Source organism: Tachysurus fulvidraco, chromosome 4 (assembly GCF_022655615.1).
Source record: "Tachysurus fulvidraco isolate hzauxx_2018 chromosome 4, HZAU_PFXX_2.0, whole genome shotgun sequence".
NCBI lineage: Eukaryota > Metazoa > Chordata > Actinopteri > Siluriformes > Bagridae > Tachysurus > Tachysurus fulvidraco.
Window position 1 is genome coordinate 23,956,398 of NC_062521.1, and position 19,047 is coordinate 23,975,444.

General features: G+C 35.0%; 1 protein-coding gene and 1 pseudogene across 4 annotated transcripts; both read right to left on the reverse strand.

Annotated features, from left to right (window-relative positions):
- Positions 1 to 1,485: 1,485 nt before the first annotated feature.
- LOC113642460 (caspase-6-like) lies at positions 1,486 to 5,603 on the reverse strand. Of its 4 annotated transcripts, none has more exons than XM_027145990.2 (7): positions 5,485 to 5,576; positions 5,197 to 5,241; positions 4,765 to 4,902; positions 3,979 to 4,055; positions 3,716 to 3,891; positions 3,411 to 3,561; positions 1,486 to 1,778 (listed from the first exon to the last, which is right to left on the reverse strand). In XM_027145990.2, the coding sequence occupies exons 2-7, from the start codon at positions 5,223 to 5,225 to the stop codon at positions 1,558 to 1,560; spliced, it is 792 nt and encodes a 263-aa protein (XP_027001791.2). In that variant the 5' UTR covers positions 5,226 to 5,241; positions 5,485 to 5,576; the 3' UTR covers positions 1,486 to 1,557. The 4 variants fall into 4 exon arrangements, with proteins under 4 accessions (XP_027001791.2, XP_027001790.2, XP_027001789.2 ...); XM_027145989.2 differs by having other exon boundaries at positions 5,197 to 5,346; positions 5,485 to 5,558; XM_027145988.2 differs by lacking the exon at positions 5,197 to 5,241 and having other exon boundaries at positions 5,485 to 5,603.
- A 5,508-nt stretch (positions 5,604 to 11,111) lies between these two features.
- On the reverse strand, positions 11,112 to 13,133 carry LOC113642459 (annotated as a pseudogene).
- Positions 13,134 to 19,047: the final 5,914 nt, after the last annotated feature.

Genomic DNA, 19,047 nt, shown 5'->3' on the forward strand with positions numbered 1-19,047 from the left:
CAGGAAGCAGTGATATAGCAGGTTATTAAAGGATAATAATAACTTGTCCCTCTTCCTTTCACTTGATTTTCTAGTTTGTGGTTATTTATTTTAGCTTGTTGATTTTTCCATGCACCTTCAAGGTTGGGAGTTTGATTGTTCTCCCTGTGCCCTGTGTTTGTGCTCTGTGTTTGTTCCTCATATGATCTCTGAGAGTTTATCCTTGCCTTTGTTGCCTCCAGCTTGCTCAATAGGGATCATTTTTAGAGATATACAGTAACTTCAAAGTAAACTTTTTATTCTGTTTCTATACTTTTGTAAAGCTGCTTGGAGACCTGTGGATTGTTAAAAGTGCTATTCATCTCTATAATGGAGACAAGGCAAATTATTTTTTTTTCACTTCTAACTGCGGTTAGAAGTGAAATTGCATGTATATTGCATGGGCATGGCTTTTACTGTACATACTTTTAATACTCCCTGAATTGGGAAATCTAGCATTGGAGAGCAATATAATAATTGCTTAGCAAAACAAATACACACGAACAGTTTCATAGTATGTATGAGAATAAAAGCTTGACATTTTAATAATCCTTTTAAAAATGGGGTGCATAAGGTTAATGACTAAAACATTAAAATCCATTATGTATCATGTCATAATAACCTAGGGTCCCAATAAGGATCAAGCAATTTAAATGGAATAAAAAAAATCCTGTTCAAATTCACGTTTGTTTGGCTTCATAACTTGTTTTTGCCACTGTCTTGTTTTTATCCTTGTGTTGTTTACTAAACCGTTTTCCTGTTTTTTGTGCTATTTTTGCTATTCTCGAAAAAGTTTGTTTCATCATTTGATCCTGTGTTTTGACATTTGTTCTGTTTCTCGACTTCCTATTTCTTGTTTATGCCAGTTTACTGATCACCAGCCCTCTGCATGTTTTAGTATTTCAACCTGGCCTTGAGATTTGGATTATTTGTGTTAGTGTTTATTAAAGATATTAAAGACATCTACAGCTGCAATCGCATCTCCTCTAACCTCTGCAGCATCAGACTCTCTCCACTGATTCATAGCTCGAATCTAATTTTGCTAAAAGATAATGTTACTTCCATGTTTATTAACTGTCTTTATTTCTGGTTATTATTTTCCAGTTATTATTTTGTGTGGTGTGTGTTTAATCTCAGACCTTTTCCCGGAATGAAAGTCAACACTAGCTATGCAGAATAAACGTGACACCTGAGTTCTCTAACCCTGAACTAGTTGAATAATATTCATTAATGATTTCCTATGACATGCCTTTTATGAAATAATGTTTGGAATGGATGTTTTGCATTAATCAAATGCTAATAATAATAATAATAGTGAACTATTATTGTAATTGTTTTTACTTCCAGTTTTATCTTTTGTTTATCAGTACAGCTCTGAAACTTGGAACTATTTTGAGGCATCAGCTCATGAGGATGAAGAAGATGGTGAAAAAAAAAAAAAAAAAAAAGACACACCTACACATTACATTTACTCAGTGTCATTGTTTATTGGTAAGTGAGCATTCGTAATGCACTGGGAATTGTTTTTTACTTGTTCTTCTACTTAAAGAGGAGTTTTTTAGTCAGCATGGAGATGAAACAGGGCATCTGTTTTTTTTTCTCTTCTCCACCTTCTGGGTACATGTCACGTTGGGAAACCTTCAGGTTGACCATCGTCAATAGCTCAGTGATCTCCATGGTTGAGCCATGCTTTTGCAGTGTTTCACATAAGTCCTGAATATAGTATGATCCTGATTCCTTATTGCGAATGGAATAGAATCCTATTAAAGGAGACATAAAAATCAGTGTATAAATAGATTCAGCCAAGGAACCTAATAACCTCTATTAGCATCTAGTAACCTTAATCGAACCAGGATTAAAACTCATTAAGATAAAATCACTTTTACATCAGTGACTATGGGGTCAGAATTGTTTCGTTATTCTGAATAAATATACTATGATTATAAATATACTATGAAATTATTTATGGCATTTAGCAGGTACCACGTTCTCGTGGCGCTGACCAATCGTGGCACGGTCTACCTCCAACCAATCACGTGCCACGATTGGTCAGCGCCACGAGACCGTTGGTACCTGCTAAATGCCATAAATCGATATGTTTTATGCCATAAATCTAAATGCTTCTTTTCAGCATAGGTCTAAATCATTACACCACCTATGCATTATGGATGTAATAACTACATATTATAGTGATCTAATCCCTGCTAATTGGCATTATTGAGGGATTTTATTTTCTACTTCTGAATTCTCGTAAACCATGTTGAGTCAAACTTCCCTTTTTGAATACTGAGCAGGAAGAGTTAGTAAAAAATGTTGTTGTTGACAAGATTATTGATATTAGAGTTAATTTTTAAGGTTCTTCCTCTTGTGTAGATTTTTCCTCTTATTCCCAATGAAACATGTTGACATGGTCTACCTCCAACCAATCACGTGCCACGATTGGTCAGCGCCACGAGACCGTTGTCCGATTGGCTGGAGTAGACGGTGGGCGGAGTCCAACCATTTGTGGTTTCTTGTGCACGTCTTGACGTTAGAAATGTTTCAAATCCACAAATTCACAGAACGCGATTCACAAATGAGCAGGAAGCCATTTATAAATAAATACAATAAAATATATATTTATAAATATTTTTTTATTTGCAAATCACATTTTATTTATTTGTGAATTTCATTTATTTTTGTGAAATTTGTAACATATATTTACGGTTTGCTTATTGTGCATTTGTTAATTGAAAATGTATTTGTGAAACTCTTTATATTTATTTGTGGATCATAGTATATTTATTCAGAATAACGAAACAATTCTGACCCCATAAGTGACCTGCTCAAGAAGGTACAGTAGCAAAATACAAACAACAATCAACATATTAAAATATATAAGGAAATAAGAAAGATAAATACATAAGTAGAAAATAAAATTCAAACATTAGAGAAACTTCCAAAATGCACATAATTAAAGTTATCAACAAGCACCATAAATTCAGTCTGCAAATGGAGTGCAGAAGGCAGGTAAGGCATTAAAGATAAAATATTTTCCCTCTTCCTTTTTAAAGAAGACTGTTATTTTTGTTTTTTATCCGATATAATTAATGACAAAATTAGGTACCAAGCCATATATTGATTTATAAATAAAACGATATCAGTATGCACTTGGCTTGTTTTGTGGCATATTTTGTATTATTCATAAAAATTAAATCCTCTATTAATTTTGTTATGCTTGAAAGACAGTGGGCTTAGTCCTGCAAGTCAATTAATACCTTTGTCAGCTTTACATAAGAGTTTTAAATGGAAATTTACAATCAAGAACCCTTTAACCCGATGTCATTACATAAGCTTGATATAGTAAAGAAAATTTATAGGAGTTTTATAGTTTTCATTTCTTTTATACTCACCCATTCCTGAAGAGTAACACATGAGGAAATCTGCCCCTGCTGGGATGGTGTAGATGTTAGCTGCTTCCTCCACCTCATTATCATCCTCATCATCAGAAAACTCTCCTGCCATGCCAGTCACAGGAGTCTCATACTTTTTACCAGCACATGCCTTCATTTTCAGAGATTTATAACAATATTACAGCATCTTTGTCTGTGTAGTTTGTTATATACGTATATGTTTCCTTCATGTGGAATAAAATGCCAATGTGATTGATCGGTTTTCTTTACTGTATTAAAGTAGTGTTAAACTACATTAGAGTCACCTGGAAGATGAAGATCTTGGGCTTCCCTACAAGACTTTTGCACTGATCTCCTCTGAAGAGATCAGTTATGTCCTTGATCTTGATCATATCATCTTGGGCAGAAATTTGCCCTTCTTCCCCATGAGTCAGGAAAATGCAGACAAAGCAGTCGGCATCTGTGTGGTCCATCTCAGCAGCTGTGGTTAAATATTAATATTTAGGTTGAAGGCTGGCAATTTTACAGTGAACAAATTGTTAAAAATGATAAAGTTACATGGTCGTACCTTTATGTAGTTCTTGTAGTACAGTCTTCTTATCTTTGTCATTGTAAACTTTTACTTGAAATTTTAAGTCCCGAAATCTTAGGAAAATAAAAAAAAAGTTGTAAAATGATTGTTATTTTGTTGTTGTTTCGTGTTCAATGCAGTGTTGTTTTTTCTGTTTTTTTTTGTTTGTTTTTTTTGGTTGCAGCCTGGACACTCAAGGGCTTACAGCGCTTACTGGAAACCAGTTTATGTGTGCAGAGAAGTCAGATAAAGCAGTTACAGAGTCCTAGCTTGCTGTCTGTGGTAAATACATTAAACATACATTAAATAATAAGAACTCTCTCTCTCTCTCTCTCTCTCTCTCTCTCTCTCTCTCTCTCTCTCTCTCTCTCGCGAGCGCGCGCGCTTGCTCGCTCTGATCAAAAGCATACCACTTTACCTTATGGTATATATGGTATGGACTAATAGAGCCAGTTGTATTTTGGAATGAGATGGAAAACCATTTGCATTAAATGAACAAACAGCTCTGTATTGCTCTGAGTACAACTCTGACAAGAATAAAGCAGTTACAGTGAGAGTCCTAGCTTTCTGTCTATGGTAAATCTAACAGTGATTAGTCAGAATGTTCTTTTGTTTATAGGGTTGACATGACTACATAAAATTAGCTGCTTACTGAGCCTTACATTTAGGTTTGTTAGGTTGTTTTAGTAAAAATATTAATGGAATTTTAGCGGAGACTTCCAGGTGTCCTGTAAATATATAAATATATTGATGGCTGGATAGATAGATATTGTTTTTATTTACCTTTCTTTGAGGTTGTCTCTGTCTTTATCTGTGCCATGACGTGTATTTGAATTACTTTGAAAGTTTTTCTGGTTAAATATTAGTGCATTGCCTCGCCTCTTGTGGTCCATCTTGTACTCCATGGGTGAATCAGCTTTACTGGAAAATAAAATCACATAATATGCTTTTTAAATATAAGACTACATATACAGCATACATATACAAGAGTCCAAGCAGAAGTCCTGACAGTGAAATGACAGTCTAACAAAATGAAAAAATGAAATTTTTCAAAAAAGTGAAAACCTCTAGATTTAGAGGTTGAAGAATTACTGAAGAAATAGAAATAATCCTTCCAGTATTACACAAAGTATTACACACAAACATGCACAGACACACACAACCCACACACACTACATTAAAAACTACTTTAAAACAAATGATGAATTGTTTTACCGTTTTCTTTTTGCACGCGGCCGAGACATTCTATTTCTTTAGGTCCTTCACACAGGATAAGGAAATAAATGTCAGATTTAAACAAATGTAATCCTGTTGCTGGAAATGACGTTCATACTACTGTAGCTGCTCTTTATTATAGCAGGACACCTTTAAAACAAGTTGGTTTTAAGCTTTACAGGAAAACAAAAATTTTATCAGAATTTAAACAAAAACATCTCCCTGAGACTATATGATTAAGATAAGACTAAACAAAAAAATGAAAAAATAAAAAGCCTTGAAACTTACTTGTAACCTGTCACTAAAGGAGTGTGTGACATTTCCTAGTCTGGCAATAATATTTTAGCACCACCTACTGAGTGCCCTTTTCTGAAAGATTTTAGCACCACCTCCTGAAATCTTTTTTATATGGTCTCATGCATGATGACCTAACATGCTGAAATGCAGTTATAAAATAATTTACATATTGTTATAGAGAAACTTCTATAATGTTGTGAAATACATTATAACATTATTATGTTATTCATTTCAAGGTATTAACACATTAATCAAGTTTATACTGCTCACAAAGAATTATGTGCAAAGTATAATTACGGGTAATTATACATATTAGTATCATTGCAATTATGAATGAAAAATAAAGAGAAAGGAATATAAGTTATCAATTATGTGAAAAAACTGAAAGGAATTGCGTCAGACAATAAGTATAGAACAATAGTGAAATCTGGAAAATATCAAATTACAGAAACTTTTTTTTATTTCAGTTTGAATTTTGAAAGTCTTTAGTGTAACTTTGGTAGTAAATCATTAATGATGTGACTTTTGCTGTAATAATAATTGTATTCTTCTAACTATTAATATCTCATGACTGTATATCTGTTGTTTGGTGTGTGTGTGTGTGTGTGTGTGTGTGTGTGTGTGTGTGTGTGTGTGTGTGTGTGTGTGTGTGTGTGTGTGTGTTGTCAAAAACCTTTGCACTATGAAAGTGAAAATTAAATTAACTGCTATAATAAACACATTATGTAATACTTCATTGCTTTAACCTGTTGAACAAAGTCAGTGACTTCCTCTAAATGCCTGTTATACAAATTAGCCAGAAGGAAAGAAATGTTCATGCTGTAGTCAGAAAGTACTGTAATTAAATAAAAGGTCAATGATTTATTAGCTTTGTTAATAAGACATCTATTTATTTTAATTTTTTTTTGTATTTGTACATCAATTTTACTGTTGCGTTCACAGATCTCATGAAGATACATTCATTAATTGACATTTTTAGTAACAGCTTTATTAAGATCAGAATCACCGTAAATCCTTAAAGTTTCCTGGGAACAGCAGAAAATTCACCCCAGATGAAGCACTAGTTCATCACAGGGCACAGTGTGCACAATGCTCATCCAGAACTAGGCATGTTATAGTAGCCAATATTACTGAATGGTATGTTTTAGTGCAGTGAAAGAAAATCCGATAAGCTTGAGAACAAACACAAACACAACAACAATAACCCCAGCTCAAGATCAAACCAGGAAGCCACCAAGACCACGATATTCCTTGCAAAATATTACAAAGCAATTAATTATAATAGTAGTATTCTGAACAATACCAATGCACTGTAGTAATGGTGACAGTTTGTACCCATCCTGAGGCATCCAGACATTGTACCAGCTCCCAACGTCCTCTGATGGACGAAGCCTTTGGACGTCCACTAAGGATCCTGAGACATCTCCAGTTAGACTCTGTGATACTAAGGAGATCCGAAGTCCATGATCCTTACACCAATACAACATTTAAATGACTGTATATTACAATCACACCCCCAGTGTCACCCATATGAGGATGGGTTCCCCTTGAGTCCGGTTCCTCTCAAGGTTTCTTCCTTACCAATTTAAGGGAGTTTTTCCTTGCCACTGCTGCCTGAGTCACCTCAGACTTGCTCATAGGGGGATAAATACATACAGATTGGGAACTATATACATCTAATAATAACCTAGAATTTTTATTCTGTTAATTCTTATTTTTTTTATTATTCGTTATTTCCTTTATCGTTAATTATGTCTACCTTCTGCTCTATGTTTATGTTCTGTAAAGCTGCTTTGAGACAATGTCTATTGTAAAAAGCGCTATACAAATAAACTTGAATTGAATTGAATTGAATGCACTGGGTCTGGCTGTTACTGGTTACTATTAATTGCACCTAAAGTAGATTTTTTTAGTTAGCATGGAGGTGAAGCAGAGCATCTGTTTTTTTGGCATTTTTCCAAATCCCAGGTTAGCATCACGTCGGGAAACCTTCCGGGTGTCCAGTGTTAGGAGCTCGAGTAAACTCCAACATTGAGCCATGCTGTTTCAGGGTTTCACATAAGTCCTGAATGTAGAATGTTCCAGACTTGGTATCGCGAAAAGAATAGAATCCTATTCAGAAAAAATATTAAAATCAGTGATTTAATTTAAATACGATCAGCCACTGAATCTACAGTATATGACCAATAAGTTATACGCAGGGTTATGTATCTAAATAAAGTGAGCTAGATAGACTTTATATGTGCAACTGCGCTGAATTGTATCTACACAGAGCGTTCATAACACATTGGATAAGCAATAAAAATATTTCATATGTACTTTTAGCTCTGACTCACTGATAAGAGCCAGAATTTCAATCATGTTTTTTTCATACTAACCCTCTACAGAGTAACACATGAGGAAATCTGCCCCTGCTGGGATGGTGTAGATGTATGGTAAGACCTCTTTTGTATCATCAGTAAACCCTCCTACCATGCCAGTTATAGCATCTTCATATTTCTCAATGGCACATGCCTACATTCACAAAAACACAAATTGTTTGTTTTTATGAATATTTGTTATATTTTAATAACATCTGTAGCATTTCCTGCATATATAATGAAATGAATGCTGGTACATTTAATAGAGTATTGTAAAATATTAAAGGAAAAGTAGTCACTTGGAAAATGAAGATCTTGGGCTTCCCTACAAGGCACTTGCATTGATCTCCTTTGAAGGGATCTGTTATTTCCTTGATGTTGATCATATCGTCAGAGGCAGAAATTTGACCTTCTTTACCATGAGTCAGGAAAACGCAAACAAAGCAGTCGGCATCTGCGTGGTCCATTTCGGCAGCTGTGTATAAGCAAAAGTTAATAATGTTTATCCTACAGAATTTATAGCAAATAAATCAGCTCTCTGAACCATGTTGATGTTCAAGAGCATTGTACCTTTATTTATTTCCTCGAGCACCTCGGTCTTATTTTTGTTATCATGTATGTTTACTTCAATTCCTAAGGCTTGAAATCTGAAATATACTGTAAGTAACAAAATGTTCACAGTTTATTTTCTATCTTATTTTTACAACTGTACTTTAGGTATTTTAATCTTTAAAGGCTAGATTCATAATTATAAATATTCATTAGAAAAAAGTGTGCCCTGTGATACAATTTACCAGAGCCTTACAAAAGTAAAAGTCTAAAATGTTTATTTATCCAGGGAAAAACAGATATCTATTCAGTGAAGAAGAAACTTATTTCATTCAATGTTTTTGTGTGCACCTTTGATTCAGGTTGTCTCTGTCTATCTTTGTTCCACGGCGTTCCTCAACAAATTGAAAATGTTCATGGTTGAAGATTAGTGCTAAGCCTCGCCTCTTGTGGTTCATCTCGTACTCCATTGTTGGATCAGTTTTACTGGCAATCAAAAGCACATACTATACAAGTCTGATGCAGCATCAGGTTTCAAAGATGATTTAATTAGTTGTTGAAATTTACAGTTTGTTACTGTTTTTATAAATACAGCATAAAGCTGTTATTTTCTACATTAACAGTTAATTAATGTTTATTTGCACTTTTTTAACTGTAAACTACAAATATGTTGTTATTATACTGAGAAATGGACTTAAGAAAAATACAATGTACAAATATAGTCTTTGAAACATTAAAAATTGAACACAATGCAGTGTAACTTCAAAATGTGTTTCATTAAAACTGAAAAACAAAAGCCACTTTAATGACAAAATATTCTCAAAATTAGTGGCTGATACAAGTGGAAAGACTAAAACTTAAGCTTCAGAATAAACTTTTGTTTCACTGAATAAACAAAACATTAATATATTATTAGAAAAAAATAAATTAGTGACTGAGAGAAATACTGAGTGAATATGAATTACTGAATCATCAGTAAATAAGAATTACTGAATGAAGAAAGAATTCAATGAAGAATGAAGTCAAAATTTAGGTATTCAAGAATGAACACCTGAAAAAATTGTGCGACTTTCGCACTAAAAGCATATTTTCGTTGTGTGTGAAGTGTATGTCTGAGGTGTGTGTGGTATGTTAGTGAATGATTGCGTTCACTTATATGAAGTACCATTCAAAATCCATTAGCTTCTTAAGGAGTCTGGCAACCCGAGTGTTGCATGATTTCTTTTTGTGAGCGACCTTTCCTGTCCGCTTTGATAGGACTTGTCCACCCTTGGTGCCTTTTTCAGGATTTATGCCAATGAAGCACCTGAAAAAAATGAATACATTCAGAATTTTTGTTGGTAAATGTTTACATAACGAGAATGTGAATAGAAATTAATATATGAATTGAAGCATCTAACCTCTGAATAAATTCCAACGTGGATGCAGCTTGGTACTCCACATTGAAAATGTAGAAAGTCGAAAACACATCAGCAAGCCCAGACAGGAAACTAGACAGGACTAGATGCCCTTACAGATTATTTGCCCCTCAAAACTAATCATCCATTTATGAATGCAGCTTCCTGGTTTTTCACCTAAAACATTTCAAAGAAAAAACAATGTCAGGCAGTCACATAACATATTCATTTTCTACTGCAAGTTTACAAATAAATGCAAGGGATACTGAAATCATTTTACCTTGTCACAGAGCCCTGTTCTTATTGTTATAACATAACAAATGCATTTCAAAATGCTGAGTGTGGATTGGTCTAGACAGACACAGAAGTCAACATGTGTACATAGAATTATGTATTATAGGACAAGTTTTAATGCAATTTATATTAAATTCTTATTTGTTCTGTCTCTGTTGTGGTGCTTATAAACCAGAGAGTATTCTTAACTTATACTTTTAACATTATATCTTATTGAATTGGATTGTAAGGTTGACTTTACCACATTGCGGGGTGGAATAATTGTTCTTGCAAATATTATTAATAATTTTCTGTAAATTTCTGTAAGTGCTAAAATCAAAAAACACAAACCCTCTTTGGGCTGATTGCTTTCAATACACTTAATGTATATTAATGATGTGCAGAGTATGAAAAAGAAATAATTAAGTCAATAACTCAAGTAAAGGTAAATAATTGCTGTTCAATTGTATATGAACAGAATGGTGAAAAGTGTCAATAAAACAAAAAAAAAGTCATAGCATATTTCCATGTTAAATGTTCATTACTACATTCCTCTGATTATTATTCCTCTGACAAAATGCTACTTTAATGATCGTTACAAAATGAACATTACAAATTTGTTAAAACATAACAAATAACCAATTTGGTGATGACATAATTCTGCTCAGACATTACTGATTTAAAATAAAAAAATAGTGGGTAATTTTTTATAACTTGTTACGGCCTTAGCCTTTATTCTTACTTTAGTGTGGTGTTTTCAGTTTATATTGACTTGGTCTCTTCCTTTTTTTTCTCTGAGGTTAGGCTCCCCTTGAGGGGAAGCTCTTTCTTCCTGTCTTCCGTCATATTCATGTTGACGTTTTGTATTGAACTGAGCTTCATGTGTGCGTCTTGTCCAGGTGTTGCTGATACGCTGTGTTGCTGATACGCTGTTTCCATTATATTCTCCTTTTTGTTCTGTGTTTGGTGTGTGTTCATGAATGGTTTGGGGTAATTTCTAGTTGCCTGTGATGCGTGAGTGCAGATAATTAATTAATGACTCGCGTGTCCTTTTATGTTACTTGCCCCCTCTACGAGCATTGTTGAAAATGGGGTTTGTAACAGACTGCAGTTTCAAGTTGGAATTTGAAACATTGCCTGCTGTCATTCCAAAATATTGTAGTATAATTTCAAATAACAACTGAAGAATCTTTTCAAAATAATAGAAATAACCTGTTTCAGCCTTTTCTCTTGCTTCCTCTTCATGTTGCTTAGTTTGCTCCTTTTTTTTCTCTTTCAAAGTCTTCTCCTTCAAACTTCTTCTTCAGCTCTTCTGTTTCCTTCTGTCTCCATGCTTCATTTTCTTTCAGGATCCGCTGTTTCTCTGCTTCTATCGCTTTCTCTACTTCCTGAAGCATCTCTGTAGTAATGTTCTCCACCATTTACAGTGACCATCATATCAATCTGGTGTAGAAGCTGGATGACTTGTTCTGGATTCTGGTCTTCATTATTAAACACATGGTATCGTCCATTGCATTTCTTGATAAAATTAAAAAGCTTTGTATTGTTTCGAACAAACTGATGAATATTTTTCTCCTTTAGTTGATCTGAAGAGAAGAGAGCCATAGTGTACCTGGAGGACTTTTCTCCAAAGATTTCTTGAAATAGCTGAACTGTTTTTTCTTCTCCTTCTGTAAATCTACATATTTGAATCACAACTAAAAAGACTTGAGGTCCAGGAGCAGACAAGGGAATGCACAGCTTAATCCGACCGACCACCTCATCTACAGATAACTGAGTGTCAAACAGCCCTGGAGAGTCAATAACAGACACTTTTCTGCCATGGACATGTCCATTTTCTTTCTCACACCATGTGGTTACAGATGAAGAAGACAGATCAGATTTAAAAGCCTTTCTTCCAAGGATGGTGTTTCCTGTTGCACTTTTGCCCACACCTTTCTTTCCGATCATCAGGATCCGAAGCTCGTCACTGGATTCTTGAACTGATACTGTAGAACATAACATTAATTTCTTGTCTTTTTGGCTTTTTGGCATATTGCTTCTTAAAGTATTATAACCTTACCTTGTTCACTTGAAGACTTGTTCTGTTGCATCTGTGGGAAAACAGCATTTAGAGCAGTGGCTTCCTTTAGATATTCAATATAAATACTAAGTTTGTACAGAATGGATCTAACATGTTTATGAAAACAGAATCCAGATATTTAGAGAAAATATCATCAAAGGAAGCGATTTTACACCAGATCATGTGCATGCTGCAGAATCAGTTAGAAATTGCTTTTGGTTGATTAAAATATTTTCATGTCAATTGGTAAACTATATTTAATGTTTCGGCAAATAATTTAGCCATAGAAGCATCTGATGTGTTTTACAATTAATATTCAATAATTATTTTATGTTTCTTCCTCATGCAATCTAAGGAACTTTTTTCTTGCCATTTTTGCTTTTGGCTTGCTCATTAGGGATACTTATTTTTTTAATTTATATGCAGAATTTATCTATTTCTGTAAATCTGCTTTGTGATCATTTCCAGTGTTAAAAGCATTAACAAATGAAACTGAAGTGATTTGAACTGAATTGAACTGAATAAGATAAAATATTCAGTAACTTCTATCGAACATTTAATGCTAAGCTGCAGCTCAATTTATTGTACACAATATAACTCTTCATAACAGAAGTATTTTGACAGTCATGAAATTTCAGCCTACCTGAATCCCAAGAAATACCATAAGCAAACATCCCAAACATACAAATAGTTTAGAAGAAAGCATCCAGGACGTTTCCTTCTGTTCTGTGTTTTTTTTTTTTCTGTAAGCTCATAACCTTTTTTCATAACCTTTTTTCCTGTAAGCTCATTCTGCAAAGCTGAATAAGAATGAAAGTAATCATGTGTTTAATTCCAAATAAGATAAAGTTGCAATGAAACAAAACAATAACATTATGGCATTTTTATTAAGTTAAAATACATGTTTAGAATTTAGGACTTTTCACACTTGAAATATAGAGCTCTGGGTCTTTGTAAACCCTGGGTAAACAGAAACCTGGGTTATCTTCATGTCTAACACTGCTCATACTTTACTTATGGTTTAAAATGAATCCTTAATGTTCATAACCTGGTATTTCACAAGGTACATTAATAAACTTTGGGTTAACGCTCTCATTTAATCTAAATCATGATGTGCAGCCCTACGAGTCCATGGTCCCACATGAGGAACCTACTGAATTTTAATCATGTAGCAACGATGAGTTAAAATACTCCTTGAAATACGCTGTGATTTTGTAAAAAAGCTCTTTATAATGAAGAAAAACTCAACGTATCATTGTTGCACAGACACGAGAATTATGTGTATATAAACACTGAAATGTTTACTTTTAAGATGTAATATCCTCTGTGTAATATGTATCCTCAGATTTTCTTTCTCAGCTTAACAGCACTAATCTAGACACAGTGTACGCTATTCGTACATTAATGATCTACGTGGACAATGTGTTCTTTAGTATCTTACTTTGTCTAATTATCTAAGATGTATTACTTAGATCCCCTTTGCTTCTGAGCACAATTGCTTGATGTTCGGTGTTTTGCCGCTTCACGCTACCGACTACTGACTACCGAGCCTGTTTATTTATGTGTTACTCCGTCCTGCTCATCACGTGAAATGAAGCATTCGCTGTTAAATTTCTGTGTTCGGTGTTAAGGATTTTACTCGTAACCTTCTAACTTCTAAAAGTCACGTCGTTTCACACTGAACACGTTTGGCACCGGTGCGAACGGGGAACGTTCCTCATTGTAATGGTTGATGGTTGAAGTCTCTTCAACCATCAACACACTACCACACTACCTTTCAGTGGCTAAGTAACTTTGTTTTGTATTCAGGAACGATCACTTTCACTTTAATTTCCTCTCACAGAGCATCATTTACACATCACACTCTGGATCTGGTTGTGGCACTCATTCATTTCATTAGTTGGCATTCACACATTTACATTTACAGCATTTAGCAGATGACCTTATCTAGAGCAACGTACATAAGTGCTTAAATCTCTATCATTGGATACATTAATGCTGGTTGATTAGGTTCCATACTTAAGATACCATGAGTTTAAAACATTGTTCAAAGGTACAATGAAAAAGTGTCAAAGGTTGTGTTTTTTTTAAATGCAAAAGATAGGGAAAGAAGTGCTTGTGGAAGCGTTTTCTGAATAAGTAGGTCTTCAACCGCCGTTTGAAAATAGCCAGTGAAAAACAAAAGAACCCAACACGTTTGAGGTGCAGCACATTAGAATATACAAATCACCAACCCAGTCTCATGGCAGTTCGTGACATAGGTCACGAAATGTATTCTATTTCATTCGTGTTCGTGGAGATGAATTTCCGTGTCACAAAACACGGACTTTCGATCTAGGCAAGGCAAGGCAAGTTTATTTGTATAGCACATTTCATACACAGAGGTCATTCAAAGTGCTTTACATATAAATTAGAAAACCATGATTCACCATCCAGCTGTAGTGAGTTCTGTGGGCAGGGCTCAGCCTGAGCTGTGTCTGTGAACAGTAGTTGTTGTGGCTGCGGAGTTTTATCCTTATCAACTGAATGTCCATCCAGGTGTTGGTGTGAAATCCTGAGTGGACTGGCACACTCAGCTGATGAATGATGAAGGAAGAAAAAGATATTGTCTTTAAGCAACCTAGCACCTAGTTTGTTTGGGTGGATACCATCTCTGTTAAAAAGTTGCCTTTGACTCCAAAAGATATTAAAATTGTCAATGTAATTCAGTCCTCTCATGGTGCAGGTTTTTTGCAGCCATGAATTTAAACTTAGTAGCCGAGAAAACATATTTGTTCCTCTGGCTGGGAGAGATCCACTGATGAATGATTGAACTTTCAGTCTTGCAAGTGTTTCAAAAAGTTCATTGAAATCCCTCTTGAGGAGCTCAGACTGCTCTTTCCAAATATCATTCTTTCCCACATGTATGACAATCCGACTGAGAGACTCTGTTTCATCAGAATGTTGTAAAGTTCCTTGTTAACATCAGAAACCCCCAGTGAGTGAGGGAAGGATGGAGCGGGAGATCAACAGGCGGATTGGTGTATCTTCTGCAGTGATGTCGTCGATATACCAATCTGTTGTGGTGAAGAAAGAGCTGAGCCACAAGGCGAAGCTCTCTATTTACCGGTCGATCTACGTTCCTACCCTCACCTATGGTCATGAGCTTTGGGTCATGATTGAAAGGACGAGATCCTGGATACAGGCGGCCGAAATGAGTTTCCTCCGCAGGGTGGCTGGGCGCTCCCTTAGAGATAGGGTGAGGAGCTCGGTCACTCGGGAGGAGCTCAGAGTAGAGCCGCTGCTCCTCCACATCGAGAGGAGTCAGCTGAGGTGGCTCAGGCATCTGTTTCGGATGCCTCCTGGACGCCTCCCTGGAGAGGTGTTCCGGGCATGTCCAACCGGGAGGAGGCCCCGGGGAAGACCTAGGACACGCTGGAGGGACTATGTCTCTCGGCTGGCCTGGGAACGCCTCGGTATTCCCCCGGAAGAGCTGGAGGAAGTGTCTGGGAAGAGGGAAGTCTGGGCATCCCTGCTTAGACTGCTGCCCCCGCGACCCGGCCCCGGATAAGCGGTAGAAGAAGAAGAAGAAGAAGAAGAAGAAGAAGAAGAAGAAGAAGAAGAAGGGTCAAAATTGACCCATAACACCATAGATGTTACAATAGTTAATAAAATTAAAATAAAAAAATATATAAAACAAATTTATTTAAGAGATGTGTCCTAATACTCATCAGTAATAGTCAGGAAATATAACAATCTTTCATTTATTTATGTAATTCCCTTGAGGTTAGTTTTACCATTTTTTGGAATTGAAAACGAAAAGTATAGCTGTGATTTGTGAGGCTGAACAGAGGGAGAGTATATTTGTGTCTTATTTTTGGTTCATCCCTTTTTCTTTTGGTTTATCAATGTGTTAAATATTATGCACTGCTTTGTTGTGTGGTTTGTCCCTTCTGTAAAAGTGGATCCAACCTAGTTTCTTCTCAATTGTGGGTAATTAATCGGTAAATTAGTATTAATCTGTAAACTAGTATTTTTTTAAGAGCAAATGATTGTCTTTTTTGTAAAATAAATTTGTACTTTTTTTTTTTTTTTTTAGAAAGTCACGTCTCTGTCTTCAATCCCATCCGAACCAGCAGGGTCCTTCATATTATCGTAACTTAATTTTGGTTTAATTATTCTTTTTTTGGTTTAACTTATTTTCCTGGGTAACCCAGGTGGCGTATTTTCCCTGGGTCTATTTGACCTGGTTGGAAGGTTTTAATGTGTCATAACTTGGGTTGTCTTCCACATATTTGCCTGAAATTTACCAGGATTGTTCCAAATTATGAACGTTGCAAGTATAATTAATTTTGTCTATTTTTGTTGAACTACGTGTTCAGACCAGTATATATTATACGTTGTGGGTCATTTTGACCCGGCCACATTTAGTGGGACAATAGGTCACACTTTTGCCCTTTTCAGCGCAATGAACATACACACAGACACACAAATGAACACATAAAATGTTCACTAACACATGCACCCAAAACACACACTCACACACCACACATGGGCACAAACACACACACAAATTGGGAATTTCATCTCATTAGGCCTCCAGGAAAAAAAAGCCAAACATTTGTAAATATTTCACACTTTTTATATGCCTTCGCCTAGCAGAGGGCAAAATATGATCTACGAAATGATGCCCCACACACACAGTCAAACACTGTTCAAAGTATTGGGCATTGCAATTCAGTTGGCCTCCAGACAAAACAAAAGCTACACATCTGTAAACATTTCACGCACACAGGCACACACACACGAACACGCACAGGCACACTGTTACGACCTACGTTCTTGTATTTGGTATGTGTTTGTTTTCTTTTCTCTCTTGTTCTGTCATGTTTTAATAGGTTGTCCAATGATGGTTTCCCTTCTCTCGATTGGTGGTTCAGAAGAGGCGTGGTATTTATAAGGGTGCTTCCGGCGTTCAACAGGGAGCTCATTTTAGTGTTTGGGTAGAGAGCTCCGGGATCCCTTCTCCGGACGATGATCAAACTTGCCATCTTGTAGTGAAAATGTGCCTCTTGAACAACCTGATTATGTTCCTTTGTTCTTAAAGTGATTCCTCAAGCACATGGAGCGTAGGGGTGTTCAGCCTATTTATTTTGATATCCTGCTTTGTACTTTGATATCCTGGTTTGTTAGCATTGGGCATTGTAATTTATTGGGTCTCAAAAAAACAATCATTTGTAAATATTTCACACTTATGCATTTGTCCAGCTGGGGACAATCTCTTCTCTTCTTCTACCAACAATCTTCACACACACACACACGTTGTGTTTTCATATTCAAATCATATTTGTTTCCTCTCTCTTATTCATGAATTTAGTTGCATCAGTCAGCTTTGGCCTGGCTGAGTAATGCTTGACATTTATCAGTCAGTGGTTATCCAAAATCATATTTAATAATTTCCCCTTATTTTACTCAAAACATGGGATAATTTCATAAGGTTTATTTTTCATAAATTAAGTATAATAAAAAAAACATAAGGAGGTAAACAAAGTTTTATTCACATGATATTATGGCATGTTTTTGAGGTGTGTGTGTGTAGCCTGTTGTTGGTTGATCAGATGACATCAAGTGGGCAAAATAAATATTACAAATGTTAAATAGATATTACACCCAGAATGGTGATAATTGTAGAATGTTTTTTTTTTACTAAAAAAATTAGGCATTTTTGTATATAAATAAGGTTTATTATACCAAATATATATATATATATATATATATATATATATATATATATATATATATATATATATATATATATATGTATGTATGTATATATATATATATATACATACATACATATATATATATATATATATATATATATATATATATATATATATATATATATATATATATATATATAGCAAAATATATGTTAATATCTTGGAAACAAGTTAGACTAAAAAGGTGAAAAAAAAGGCTATCATATACTTTATAAGCACTTTATAAGCAGTCAAAACAGACAAGGTCAAGTTGACTCAGTGCTCCTAATTTGTATACAATAAGACAATAGGAGGGTTAATTCTTAATACTTTAACCAAAGGTTACATACACAAACATTTCCATTTATTGTCTCTGACATTATATTTGGAAATAAATTACACATACAGTAAATGACTGACACTAGTGAGCTTAGATAAAGTTAGCTAATGTTAGGGTTTAATGCTGGACGTTATAGTGTTAGTGGTGTATTGTTTGTGAATGAATCAGTGTTTTTAAACAAATTTTGAATAAAAAATTAATAAAAAAGTGAATAATTGTTCTTGTTCACTTCCATGTATGTAAAGTCATAACTTGTGTACACTTAAGTCCTGATTATGTAAAATGTGACTACTTTGGCATCTTTTTCCTGACTGCAGGATTTGAAGCAGCAGCTCACTGGTTGGACTTATTGAAGGAAATTGGTCCCAGTACTGAGCATGACTTGGTGTTGAGTCTGAATGAGATAAGTGCTGATTCTGTATGAACTGCTTGGTGAGAACAAAGTAGGCGTAGACCCCCATGCTGGTGCCGTAGGTGATGAAGTAGGTGACAGGCTCCATGATGTCCCAGGAGTAAACCCACCATGTTAGCATGAAAGTTTTTGGTCATCATGCATGTGTTCTTCATAAAAAAAAGATTTCTGGAGGTGGTGCTAAAATCTTTCAGAAAAGGGCACTCAGGAGGTGGTACTAAAATATTTTTGGCCGGACTGAGAAAAGTCACACTTTCTTTGTGACAGGTTATAGGTCAGTTTCCATGCTTTTTTTTTTTTTTTTTTTTTTGTCTTAGTCTTATATTAATCATATCGTCTCAGGGAGATTTTTTTGTTTAAATTCTGATAAAATGATTTTCCTGTAAAGCTTAAAATCGACTTGTTTCAAAAGTGTCCTGC